This window comes from Cavia porcellus, unplaced genomic scaffold (genome assembly GCF_034190915.1).
Source record: "Cavia porcellus strain 051 isolate PalLab524CR breed Dunkin Hartley unplaced genomic scaffold, mCavPor4.1 scaffold_2, whole genome shotgun sequence".
NCBI lineage: Eukaryota > Metazoa > Chordata > Mammalia > Rodentia > Caviidae > Cavia > Cavia porcellus.
This window is the reverse complement of record NW_026947485.1, coordinates 124,756,928-124,770,397: the sequence shown is the minus strand read 5'-3', so window position 1 is coordinate 124,770,397 and position 13,470 is coordinate 124,756,928. Positions and strand designations below refer to the sequence as shown.

At 39.5% G+C, this 13,470-nt stretch overlaps 1 protein-coding gene across 16 annotated transcripts in view; it reads left to right on the top strand.

The window, feature by feature from the left end:
• Mef2c (myocyte enhancer factor 2C) overlaps positions 1-13,094 on the top strand; it is a 163,681-nt gene extending 150,587 nt beyond the window's left edge. For 8 of the 16 annotated variants that reach the window (XM_013143425.2, XM_013143424.2, XM_063245313.1 and 5 more), the window contains 4 exons: positions 908-931; positions 1,785-1,914; positions 2,478-2,613; positions 8,071-13,094. In XM_013143425.2, coding sequence (XP_012998879.1) covers positions 908-931; positions 1,785-1,914; positions 2,478-2,613; positions 8,071-8,392 — 612 coding nt within the window. In that variant the 3' untranslated portion in view covers positions 8,393-13,094. Of the gene's footprint in view, positions 1-907; positions 932-1,784; positions 1,915-2,477; positions 2,614-5,061; positions 5,152-8,070 lie in introns of all 16 variants that reach the window. The other 8 variants (XM_063245320.1, XM_063245319.1, XM_063245323.1 and 5 more) reach the window with 5 other exon arrangements.
• The last annotated feature ends 376 nt before the right edge of the window (positions 13,095-13,470 follow it).

Sequence of the window (13,470 nt, the reverse complement as noted above, 5' to 3'; positions counted from 1 at the left end):
AAGGAGGTTGCATTTTACGTCAAAAGGAGTTTTTGACTGTCCAAAGGAGAATAAATAGACAGGAAATATGAATTTAAATATATACAAAATATTTCCAGAGCATATCACTTTCTTTCTCGTGGGTCCTACGCTAAGAGGAGGATTGTGGAACCAAACTGCCCAACACACAGACTTCATCACTGGTCTCTGAAGAAGCTGTGCTTCAGGAGTGAGAACACTGACAGCCAAGATTCCACAGACAAATTTAGATCACTCTGCACACACATTCCTTTTTCTTGCCTCCTTTTTCCTTCCTTTCTCTGCTTTCTGGAAAGCATGGGGGTAGAACAGTCCTGCAAACTGACTAGTTTATTATGGCACAGTGCAGATTAATTTTGAATGTCAATCTCTTCCCCCAAAAAATCACATAACATGCACCATTCCCTTTGGAAGAGACTGGGTCTAATAAATAAAGCCTCCCACGGGGCTGCAGCCCTGCGGCGAGGACTGTGTGTGGCAGACCGTCTCTATCAGCAGATTTATTCCGGGTCCCTTAAAACCAGTGGTTGCCCAGGGACACTAAGAGCAGAGTGGACAGAGAAGCCTCTCTCTGGCATCCAGGTGTGACTCCTTCTTCAGCAAATGAGCTTTCGAAGTAGTCTTTCTGTGCAAAATGTGCTGGTGAAATTCTGACTGTCGAGACCCTGACCAGCGCTGAAAGCCAGACAGGTTGTCTTCATTTTTGAGATAAACACCTCATTAAGGGACACAAAGAATGCCTTTACAGAGTTGTCTTTAGAGTCTGGGTTTTGAAACTGTTTAAATTGTTGTGCCTGTCAGAAAACGCATTTCCTTTGATTGAAAAGATTTTGCCCAATGATAAATATTTACAGACACTAATCAATAAACTCCTCCCCCATGCTCTCAGTCGGAGGATGTCGACCTGCTTTTGGTAAGTATGGGACCACATCCTTTCAGTGGCAAGCACATAGCCAGAGCTGCCTTTAACGGCAGGTGGAGCTCTGATAAAATCAAGAGACTGAAACTTAACCATAGTGTGCCCACAGTTAAAGTCTAGTATCAGTCACAGGGGAAAGAATGTCTGCTTGTTGTTTTCTGTCTCAGCAACCTCTGGAAACTGGAGGCCTTGTTTTCAACTTTTTAAGACGTAATTGATGGGAAAGTATTTATTGTGTCACTTAAAACTAAAGTACTTCTTACTCTAGGAGTTACAGTGCCATTGTTTTAAGGGGATTTGTGTCTTTAATCTCCTTGCTTTAAAGAGTTAAATACAGGCCTTACAGGCTTTGCTCTCTAGTTGAGTCAAATTTAGAAGAATTTGGAAAAAAAAAAAAAAAGTGGTCAGAGCACCACCTGCTGGTCAGAATAGAATATGACCCTCACCGTCTGTTCTGGTGTACATAGAACTGAATACAAAACCCACCGTGGTTGATTTTAATTTTTTTAATTTGCATTTGAATAAAAACTGAAACAATGAGAGTACAGTATACATATTTCATCAGTTCTCAGCATAGTCTGTTTTTATCCATAATAAAGCTATGGTACTTGTTACTAGTTCAGTTGCCTAGGAGATACTGATGTAATGGGTTACTATGGCAACAGCTGGTCTCTTGAAGGATTGTAAATGATAGGGTTGGCAGAGTTCATAGAGACACATGTTAAATGATTAATTTCATGAGCTTTGTACCAAGTTATCTCTTTATGTGCAAAACTAATTCTGAAATCTAGCATTTTAACTTTCTTTAAAAAAATTCCATCAATGCTGTCTTTTTTTACTTTAAAAGAATCAAAGGATAAATAACTCCCAGTCTGCTCAGTCATTGGCCACCCCAGTGGTTTCCGTAGCAACCCCTACTTTACCAGGACAAGGAATGGGAGGCTATCCATCAGCCATTTCAACAACATATGGTACCGGTGAGTAGTTTGGCCACGTGTAAATATTAAATACCTTTTAGTAAAACGCACATGAAGAGCATTTTCATCTCCACCCTCCTTGGAAGCCCTATCCAGTGCCTGCGGTGCCCCGAGCACTGTGTCATTCCTCCTGACTTACTATGACAAAGTGCTTATCCACATTCTTCTTAAGAGAGTGAAAGTTTTATTTGCCCAAACTGCTTTCAAAACAGAAGAATGAGTTCAAGGAAATTGAGCTGTTATTGTATTTCTTTGGTGTCATAGAAAGCTCACGTCCTCAAGTTTGTTTAAAACACAGTGCTAGATTGTCAAATGTGCTGCGTACTGCTCTATTATAAAGAGCCATGGTGATCAACCAGAGTTACAGTTTCCTCTACTTCAAGCCTTGCATGGAATACTTATTTTTGAAGTGCAAATATCCCCAGTGGTTCACTGTCCTTTCCTCCCAAATTAAAAACAAAAAATTGCAGGAACATGGTGGGCGTTGAAAATGTTTGATTTTATTTACCATTTGTTCATTTTCCAATCAGATTTTTTCTCTTCTTGTTCCACGTTTGATGCAGAGTACTCTCTGAGTAGCGCGGATCTGTCATCTCTGTCTGGGTTTAACACGGCCAGCGCGCTTCACCTTGGCTCAGTAACCGGCTGGCAACAACAACACCTCCACAACATGCCACCATCTGCCCTCAGCCAGTTGGGGTAAGTAAAATTATTTCTTCTATAGTATCATTTTAGGATATGTCATTAAAATGACAAGTGACAGCCTTTAAATGTGTGCTTTCGTGTCCCATGAGAAGGTGCAAAATGGTACTTTGTAGAAATGCAAAGATAATCTTCAGGCCAATCCCTTTCAAGTAGCTTAAGTATTACATCCCCTTAATATTTTAAAGAGAAAGGGGAGGCCTGGACCGATGAGCCAAATTCTTTCTTTATTGTTTTAGACAATGTTTATTTCCACTTCTGGGATAGTATTTTTATTTAATTAAGTCATCACACAGTTCACATGGGAACTTTGAAGGTATTAGGGTTCTTTAACTTCTTTAACTTCTTTAACGTTGTTGGAATAAATTAACAATAAACTATGTAGTTTATGTTAGAATGAACCCTAAAGATCGTAAGATAGACTATTCAATTAATACATGAGCTTCATGAATTTATAACATACCCATAATACAGTTTGTGTAGATAGTTTATTAAAATATATGCTAATTAGTACATGCGATACTAATTACTAAATTAATAATAAAAATAATTTAGTTGCTTTCTGGTCAAAGGATGTGTCTTTCTGCCCCCTTGTGGTAGATTCGAGATACACCTTTATCACCAAGATGACTGGTGTCATTTGTCAAGGAAACACACATTTATAACAGCCCTCAATTCAAAATTAACACACTTCTTTTCAAGCAAAAACAGCTAAAATGTAAACAAAAGCCCTGATCTTAACTAGTGACTTCAAACCTGCAGTTAATCCTCAAAAAAATAGAAGGATTCGAGGTAGTAAAGATAAGTTTTTTGTAGTTCAGAAGCATTCTACTTGTCTCACTCACTTTTGCTTTACTACCAAACCGTTCCATACGTGTATGTCTAAGGAGGTGAGAATAAATCAACGCCAGTGTCTGGTATCACAACTTCACCTCCCTCAGTCTGGCTTTTGGGCGACACTGACATGCTGTAGATTAGTGACCTGGTCATGTGTCCGCTCTCCTTTACTGTTTGCTGGGATCCAGCCCACTCACCCCTAGCACTGCCATCAGAAACCCCAGCCTTTCATGCAAAGAATAAAACAAATTCACATGGCATCGTTCCTCTGCTCTCTTGAAAAAATCCTTCACGTGGGAGCTGTATTTTTGAACATTGATCAGGAACAGTTTCTGTTTTTAAACAATTGAATTTTCTCTTAAATGCTAATGACCCATGGTGGCATCGGTTGTAGTAACTTTTTAGGTAATTATCACTAAGTACGCAATACCCATCCAGGTGGTTTTTAAATAAATGTGCATGGCATTGGACCACCGTGCCTTAGCAGGGAATCTACTTAGATGTTTCTTGCCAATAACAATAATAAGTGTATAGCTATCATTCTTGCAAAATTCCTTTGTTATAGCACTAGATCTCTTGAGAATTATCAATACCAAAAGCCATATCATTATATCTGAATATGGCATTCTTTTGTGTGTAACCTGATCATTTCCTTTTGGATTGTGAGCACAGACCTTTTTCTATATTTTAACAACGCTACAGTTTTAAAACGCTCTTCAATTCCATGGGGAGTATCTGATTCCCTTTTGGCCCAAATAGAGGCCCCCAGAGATGAGAAAAAGTGACAGCCAGCAAAGGAGGCGCCGAGTTGACCGTGGCCCAGGAGGCAGCAGTTTGTGTAGTTCCTCCTCATGTTTTTCAGCATAATTTGACTGTAAATTTAGTTTATGAGTTTAATTGCACCCAGTCAATTCCTTTATATCTCAAATCAGTTCGTTGACCCCTAGAGGCTTTTCAGTGCTAGTCCTCAGTCCTCTCCTCTCCTCTCCTTGCCCCTCCCCTCCCTTCTCCTTACCTTTCCCTTCCCTTTTTTTCCCTTCCCTTCCTCCCCTCCCCTCCCCATGTCTCTTTGTCTCTGTCTTTCTCTCTCTCTCTCCCTTCCAGCTCCCACTCATACATATACAAAAACACACTTAACAGGCACACCACCAATATGGTAGCTTTTAGAGGGAGATTCTTTCTAATGGACTCTATAGCTTTGGCACAATTAAATCTAAAATTGCCCTTTTAAAAAAAATCCAAATGGTAGTATAAATGTATGTTCTACCTTAATTCCTCAGAGTATAAATTAGTAAAAGAATCAATACATTTCCAAGTCAATTTAATCTCACAGAGTTGTATTTGGGGCTCATTTTAGGTGTAGTACAGTATTCAAAACAAATAATGGAATAAATTTAAGTACCACCAAAGTTGATATTCCCAACACCCCAAGTTACTACCGTTCCCAAATGTATAAAAGTGTTATAGAGCTCTTGGTATTTTGTTCAAGAAAAAGTATCCATTTTGTCCTCTCATGCATTAAGTCTTCAAAGCTATAGTTTTTAAACTAGCTAGTAACTGATTTAATATAACAAAGTTAGATAAGCAGCGTAAATTTGTTTTATGTAGGAAGAAACATGACTGGCAGAGGAATTTGTCATATTTGAGAAAATGACCCTCAAGCTTTAGGTGTTTTTCTCAACTGCCACCTTACAAAAGGTCAGCCTGTTTTCTGGGAGCATTTGCACACACTGTCTTTGTTGATGTGGGCATCCAGGATATCCTGAGGGAGGTGACTTGGAGGAGAGATGACTGGTAAATGATTAGGAGAAATATAGCTTAAAAGTCTAATTTCTAGCAGAGACAGTAAGAAATCTGAGTCGCACTCTCCAGTCGTGTCTGATTTCTGAACTGTCTGGGGCAGGGTAGATGTTTCCCAGTTCAAAGGCATCTGGAGTAGAGGGCCTGACCCAGGTCTGTCTAGCGCCTCCCTCCCCACCTACCTTTTTAGGATCCATCCACACGTGTGAAACCCTTCCACAATCACCCGTGATTATAGTTTGTTCCCAAGGAGGGTAGGTCTATTTGCAGGCAGCTGAATTTAGCATGTATGAGTTAAGTTTTTTTTTTTTTAATTCCACCCTTCCTTTTCCAGAAAATATTTCTTTGATGACAGAAACTAGTTTTCTATCTTGAATCCTGTAGTAAAGTACAGTGAAGCTGAGTCTAAAGTAACTTACATTCCATTTTCGTAAATTTAGTCCCCCAGAATCACTCTGAAAGTTTCTACATGCTTTCAGTGTCAAATGCAATGCCACCAAAAGATAAATCCCACTGTTCTATTTATAGGAAAGGATCACTAATAATTGTTCCATCCTTTAGGCAGAAAAAAATGCAGCTAACCCTACATAAACTAGTTGCACTGGGAGCAGAAGTAAATAAGGGCGAAATACAGCTTCAAAAAAAAAACTATTAAAGAAATATAATTAGATTATAACACTTCATTCAATTTATCTAGATTAACTGCCTGTCCTGGTCCAGGTCAGCAATCTTTTTTAAACTTCCATTTCACCCTGACTGGAAAAACACACTTTAAATGTCAGAAAAAGTATCTATTGATATGCCACATTATTTTCAGGACCTTAATTGACATTCATTATTAAAGAGTTTTGTGATCCGTAGTAGAAACATTTGATTAAATTTTAGTGAAATAATCTTACCCAAATCCAGGAAAATTCTTGCTTCCAGAAATGATGGTTTCCCTTCATATCAAAATGAATCATTAGTAACTTTGAACAAAGAGAAAATAGCCCACCATTAAGATCCTTCTGAATATGTGTTCCTTCCCTCTACCATCTTAATATCTTCTTGACTTAGAGATTATTTAATTAAGACTCACAGGAACTAATATAGTAAACTATAATATAGTAAACTGAAAAATATGTTCCAAATAAATATCTCCTAGCAGAAACAGAATGTTGAAAATCATACACAGTCAATGCAGAATCTTGATTTAAGTCCTAAGGTTGTTTGGATTCTGTAAGATCAGAAAGGCAGAAAAAGAAAGGCTTATTACAGAGGCACCTAATTCTCTGGCATATTATTCCCAACATTTGCTAATCTATTAAGCAAAGGAAAGTAATTCTTTGCCAGTAGGTGGTGCTTTCGTATAAAACATCACGCAATGATAAATTCATCTCCGACTAATTTTATATCTCCGCATCTTAAGCATGTACTGCATCCCCCGCAAAAGCCAGCTCAGGTGCCGCCACTGTTGCCCTGAAATGGGTACTCCCTCTGCCCCTGCTCCTAGTGGCATTATTAACACCATCCTGGTCTCTCCCTAGGAAAGCGGCAGCGTAATTACATACCTTAGCAAGCAGGCTTGCTTCCCTTTGTTTAGGATGGGTGTGTCCCTCTGGATAATCCTTTGCATGACTCTTCCTCAGCGAAGAGATCGCTGTCCTCCCTGGACATTATGGTCAAGTAATGCTGACCCCCAGCCCTGGATGTCAGTGTGATCAGAATGGGAGAACAAAATAAAAGTATCTTAAAATGGATGCTGGCCTTGTGACCATGACTTACCCCTATCAAAGTCATTGTAATCGATAATTTTAACTCAAGGGCTCAGTGCTCCAGAATTTCACGTATTTAAAGTCTCCCACATTTTTAGAGAAGGGCAAACTAGACTCTGAGAATAGACAGGAGTTAAAGATTATCAACACACTAAAATCAGTGCCTTCTCTACGACTGCCCTCCCATGGGCAACTCCAGATGGATCAGTTAATATCAGTGAAGAGAAGGGAGCCGTGTCCTAGGTCACTCTGCCAGGGCATGAGTAACAGCAGTAGAGCCGAGGGAATTGTGGAAAACTGATGTTTTCATCCCACGTAACTGCAAAGGCATGGGGAAAGGCCAGTTATTTATCCACATTGGCAGGACAGACAACCTGCTTTTAAATCAACATTTTAAATTTCTCCAGATAACTTTCAATCTCCTTCCTTCTTCCCCCTACTGTCCACTCTTCCAACTTTTTTTTTCACCAGTTATGGGTGTTGTGTAGCTCTTCATGGCCTCTAAACTCTACTTGCATGTACTTATGAATCGGAGGGAAATGTTGATATAATAATAAACTGTTGAAAATACTTTTCTGGTTGGAGACATAGATCAATGGTAGAGTAGCTGCTGAGCAAGCATGAGTCCCCAAGTTCCATCCACTGTACCAAAAAAGTAATAAGTAAGTGTTAGACACGGGGATTTGCCAATCAAGGAAGCCTAATCCAAAGCTAAACAGTGCATCTAAAGACATAGAAGGTGAAAATTTAGGCTGGGTCTAGGGAGAGGTCTCAAGGACACACGGTGTTTGACACCTTTCTGAGGCGGTGCCCCTTGCAGTCAGGGAGCCTGTCGGAGACCAGAGCCCTGATTCATGAAGCCTGCACCAGCTCCTTATGGGGCCGCTGTGCCCAGGCCCATCTGCAGAGGGACCCCGAATCTCTGGAAGGCGCTGACGCCTGTGCCCGCTCTGGCATGCTCTGGTGTCTGTGGGAGTCTGTAGGCTGATGTGTTATGTAATTGTGAGTGCCTGGGGCCTCCTGGCCTCCTCCATCTGTAACTGGGTTTCCTTTCCTCCTACAGAGCTTGCACTAGCACTCATTTATCTCAGAGTTCAAATCTCTCCCTGCCTTCTACTCAAAGCCTCAACATCAAGTCAGAACCTGTTTCTCCTCCTAGAGACCGTACCACCACCCCTTCGAGATACCCACCACACACGCGCCACGAGGCGGGGAGGTCTCCTGTTGATAGCTTGAGCAGCTGCAGTAGTTCCTACGACGGGAGCGACCGAGAGGATCACCGGAACGAATTCCACTCCCCCATTGGACTCACCAGACCTTCGCCGGACGAAAGGGAAAGTCCCTCAGTCAAGCGCATGCGACTCTCTGAAGGATGGGCAACATGATCACATGATTACTTAATGGTTTTTTTTTTTTTTTTTCTTGCAGTGTGTGTGTGTGCTATACCTTAATGGGGAAGGGGGGTCGATATGCATTCTATGTGCCGTGTGTGGAAAACAAAAAAAGTCAGGTACTCTGTTTTGTAAAAGTACTTTTAAATTGCCTCAGTGATACAGTATAAAGATAAACAGAAATGCTGAGATAAGCTTAGCACTTGAGTTGTACAACAGAACACTTGTACAAAATAGATTTTAAGGCTAACTTCTTTTCACTGTTGTGCTGCTTTGCAAAATGTATGTTACAATAGATAGTGTCATGTTGCAGGTTCAACGTTATTTACATGTAAATAGACAAAAGGAAACATTTGCCAAAAGCGGCAGATCTTTACTGAAAGAGAGAGCAGCTGTTATGCAACATATAGAGGAAAAAAAAATGTATAGAAGTCTGGACAGACCCACCAGTGGGTGGCCATTGGTAAATGTTAGGGACACAGCTGTCCCCTAACATCGGGAAGTGCGCTCACAAACCTGCAGGCAAATCATTGGCGTATGGCACTCATTAAAAAGGATCAAAGACCATGAAAAGAGGACCATACCTATTTAAAAAAAATTAAAAAACAAAAAAAAAAAAACAAGGAAAAACAGAAAACAAAAAACAAAAAAGTGGAGTTTGAGAGCTAACGTATTTAATTAAATAAATAAATCTGGGTCTGCATCTCTTATTAAATAAAAATATAAAAATATGTACATTACATTTTGCTTATTTTCATATAAAAGGTAAGACAGAGTTTGCAAAGCATTTGTGGCTTTTTGTAGTTTACTTAAGCCAAAATGTGTTTCTCCCCCTCGATAGCTTCGCTAATATTTTAAACAGTCCTGTAAAAAACCAAAAAGGACTTTTTGTATAGAGAGCACTACCCTAAGCCATGAAGAACTCCATGCTTTGCTAACCAAGATAACTGTTTTCTCTTTGTAGAAGTTTTGTTTTTGAAATGTGTATTTCTAATTATATAAAATATTAAGAATCTTTTAAAAAAATCTGTGAAATTAACATGCTTGTGTATAGCTTTCTAATATATATAATATTATGGTAATAGCAGAAGTTTTGTTATCTTAATAGTGGGAGGGGGGTTATATTTGTGCAGTTGCACATTCGAGTAACTATTTTCTTTCTGATTTCTTTTACTCTGCATACGTTTTATAAGTTCAAGGTCAGCTGTCAAAAGGATTAACCTGTGGGGTTAGGACATATCACTCTGCAGCACCCTAAATTGTTCCTGATACATTAGCAATGTATTTGGCCAACTGACATCCATTGTATATACTACTTAGTTTCCTTCATGCTGTTTTTGTTTTGTTTTGTGCATTTTTATCAAATGCAGGGCCCCTTTCTGATCGTACCATATCACCATGCATCTTGGAATTCAGTAAGTGCGGATCCTACCTTGCCCCATATCCTAAATTACACGGTTGAGTTTCAGCCTAGGATTTGATATGTTTCTTAGAAATATGCCAAGAATAGAAAAGCTGTGCGGGGCACATGTCATGGATGAGACCCTCGAAACAAGTGACATGGAGTCTACTTGGTGAATGAGTTATAAATTCCCACAGAAGGAAATTGTGAAATCCTGGGTGCTAGACAAGAAAGGAAGCAGATAAAGGGATAGTTGCTTTGTCATCTAATTTTGGTCATTCTAACGGGCCCTTCACAACCTTGTCAGCCATATAGGACTGTTGAACAATCCCAGTGTGTCAGGACCCCCATTGTCACTTCTGCATAAAGCATGTATGTCATCTATTTTTCTTCAATAAAGAGATTTAATAGCCATTTTGAGAAATCCCATTAAAGAACCTCTCTATGTCCCTTTTTTAAAATTTTTCAAGGAAATATGACTGTTGTCTAATATCTGTCTATAAGGGATTAATTTTCAGACCCTTTAAAAGTGAGTGCCATAAAAAGTCAATCTATATATTGTTTAGAAGATGTTTCAGTCTAAGAATGATTTCCTTCTCTTGGGATGTGAAGATCTGTCCATTCATCTCCAATCACACACGCTGACATACACAGCAAGGAAGACATAGACAGGAACAGCAGCACGGCTACATCATGTGGAGGACATTTCTTGTCCATTTACTTTTTTTTCCTTTTACTTGCATAGTTGCTATGTGTTCCTCATTGTAAGAGGCTGCCGCTGGGTGGCAGAAGCCAAGAGACCTTATTAACGACGCTATATTTTTCTTAACTTGATCTGCAATCCATAATTAGACCACAGTGAACCTTAGGTTGTATCCAGATAGGATGCTAGCCTGCCTTGTACTAATGTTTTATATACTAAAAAGTTTTTTTAAAAATCAATCACTTCATATATATCCCACTACTAAAGGTATCCATGGAACATGAAAGAATAACATTTATGCAGAGGAAAACCAGAAAGTCATCCCTAAAAAATACACAAATACACATAACTTTCTCTCTGTCTACATCTCTCTCTCTCTTTCTCTCTCTCTCTCTCTCTCTCTCTCTCTCTCTCTCTCTCTCTCTTTCTCTTACACACACAGAGGGGAAAAAATAAAATCATTTTCCTCACCACGGACTTGATCCCATGCTCACAACTCATCTTTATAACTTGATGTGTATTAAATATGCAAGCATATCATAAATGTTCCTCACCATCTTCAAAACATTTTCATTTTCCAGTATCAGTAAAATCTTACCCGTGGGTGGGAAAGGGTCATTAAGTGAAAATATGAAGAAATAGCCATATTAACTTTTTACCTGCAATTTTGCCTCAGTGACAAAGAAAACACGAAATTTCTGTCGCTGAAGATAAAGTGAGCTAAAGTACCAGCAGAAGCCTTGGCTATTTATAGCAGTTCTGACAAGAGTTGTCTAAGAACAACTCCAAAAGAATAGAGCCACCTGGAAAAAGGATATCAGTCCTCTCTTGTCCCGCTACTGAAGTCACACAAGTGGTGGCCAGATAGTGAAGAGATAATCTGAGATTTCTTAGAGATGATTGAATGAGAAGCACAATTTTTGTTACGATGACTCATTACTGTAAACAGTCACTGTCGTGTCTCTTTACCCTTATGCCTTTTCTGTAATGGACCGTTTGTTGTACTTGCAAAGCTAGTATGGTTTCTATCGCAGTAAATCTTTTGTATCCAAGAGGTTAGGGCAGAGCCCTGAGGGAGTATATGATTTTATGTTGCCCACCCTAGAGCCACGCTTTAGACAGGATTCTTCCCTGGGAGTCAAAGAAACACAAGTGGCATTTGACACAGCGACAGGTGGTGTTATAGCTAATCCTACTGTCAAAGATTTGGGGTAACAGTGAAGCGTAAACACTGGTGACAGTGCTGCAGTATACTCGGGCTGCACGACCTGTATGTTGTGTGCATTGGTGTGTGGAGGCTGTTCATTGCGACCTTTTTAAAAGCTGTGTTTTTTAGTAAAAGGCTTATTTTTTTCCCCAGAGGTGGAATTTAACATTTTGTAATGATGAATATGAAAACACCTGTCATCCTTAGATTATATAAAAGTTAACTAAAGTGAGGATTTCTTTTTAATCCTAATTCGCTTCTTGTTCTTTTTGCTTTGTTTAGTTTTGGTACCTGGGGTCGAACTCACGACCTCGTGCTTGCCAAGCAGGCGCTTATGCCGCTGAGCTAAATCCCTGACACCCCCCCCCACCCAGTTTACTTGTTAAAAGAATGTCTGCCCTCTCACTTGCTTAGGTATTTGTTTTCCTTCCATGCCCAGCTTTTATCTTTGAGATAGCAGTGTTTTGACCCCTTTCTCCCTTTTGTTTGCTTTTCCAGAGAGTCAATGCCTTGTATTCCTTTCTTTAATTTTTTTTTGTTTTTTGTTTTTTTTGGGTTTTTTTTTTTGGTTTTTTTTTTTTTTTTTTTTTTTGTTAAAGAAGCCACTTGAACCCTCAATAAAGGCAGTTGCCTAAGCATGGCATGCTTCATCTGTTCTCCTCTCTGCCATCTGCCAGGGTGTCGTCACTTGTGTGGCGTTAATTTCCTGCCACTACAGATCTTTTGAAGATTGCTGGAATACTAGTGTCTGTTCGAATGCTTCAGACTGCACATGTAATGAAAGGCTTTTCTTAATATGTTTTAACCAAAGATGTGGAGCAATCCAAGCCACATATCTTCTCCATTCAATTTGTCCATTTTGGTTCCTTTCATAATCGGGTATTGCATTTTGCCTTCCCTGTTCTTACCTCAAATTGATTCATACCTCAGTTTCATTCAGAGAGGTCAGCTATGCGGCAGAGGCTGTTGTGGTTTGAATGCAGCATCAGTGCACTCTGGGAGCAAGTGGACCGGGGTCACTGTAGGCGTAGGACTTGCATTGCTTCCAATGGTTTGCTGTATCATTTTTCTTCTTCTTTTCTTCTTTTCCTGGGGACGCGTTTCCATTCAATGACAGTCATTAAAATAGCTTGTAAATGAGGGCATACAAGCATTTGCAACAAATACTCAAATAGAGGCTCACAGCGGCATAAGCGGGACTTTGCCGCCACTAGATGACACGATGTTATAACTAACTTAAACCACATCTGTGTATCTCAAGGGACTTAATTCAGCTGTCTGTAGTGAATTAAAGTGGGAAATTTTCAAAAGTTTCTCCTGCTGGAAATAAGGTATAATTTGTATTTTGCAGACAATTCAGTAAAGTTACTGGCTTTCCTAGTGATGCAGTGTCTGTGGTGCATTTTTTAAACTCACATTTTGCTGTTAAACAGATTCCACCTGACTGTGTTTTTTTTTTTTTTTAAAGCAACTCGCCCCTAAGCACAAATGGGTTTTGCCATTTTCAACTCCAAGTATATGGAAAGGTGGACATGTAGGTGAGTGTGGGAGGGACGCAAACTGAATACCAGTCCTTAGGGTGATGTTGTCTTCAGCCAGTGTAGGATGTTTAAATTCACTATTACTATTATTACTATTGATGTGCAGTGCAGAATGATTATGTTCAGTGCACTGAGTTGGTCCACATACATAACACATCTTAATTCTTTTTATATCTTCTCTCCTCTCTTTTCTTCGCCCTGCCTCCATCTCTTAATCTC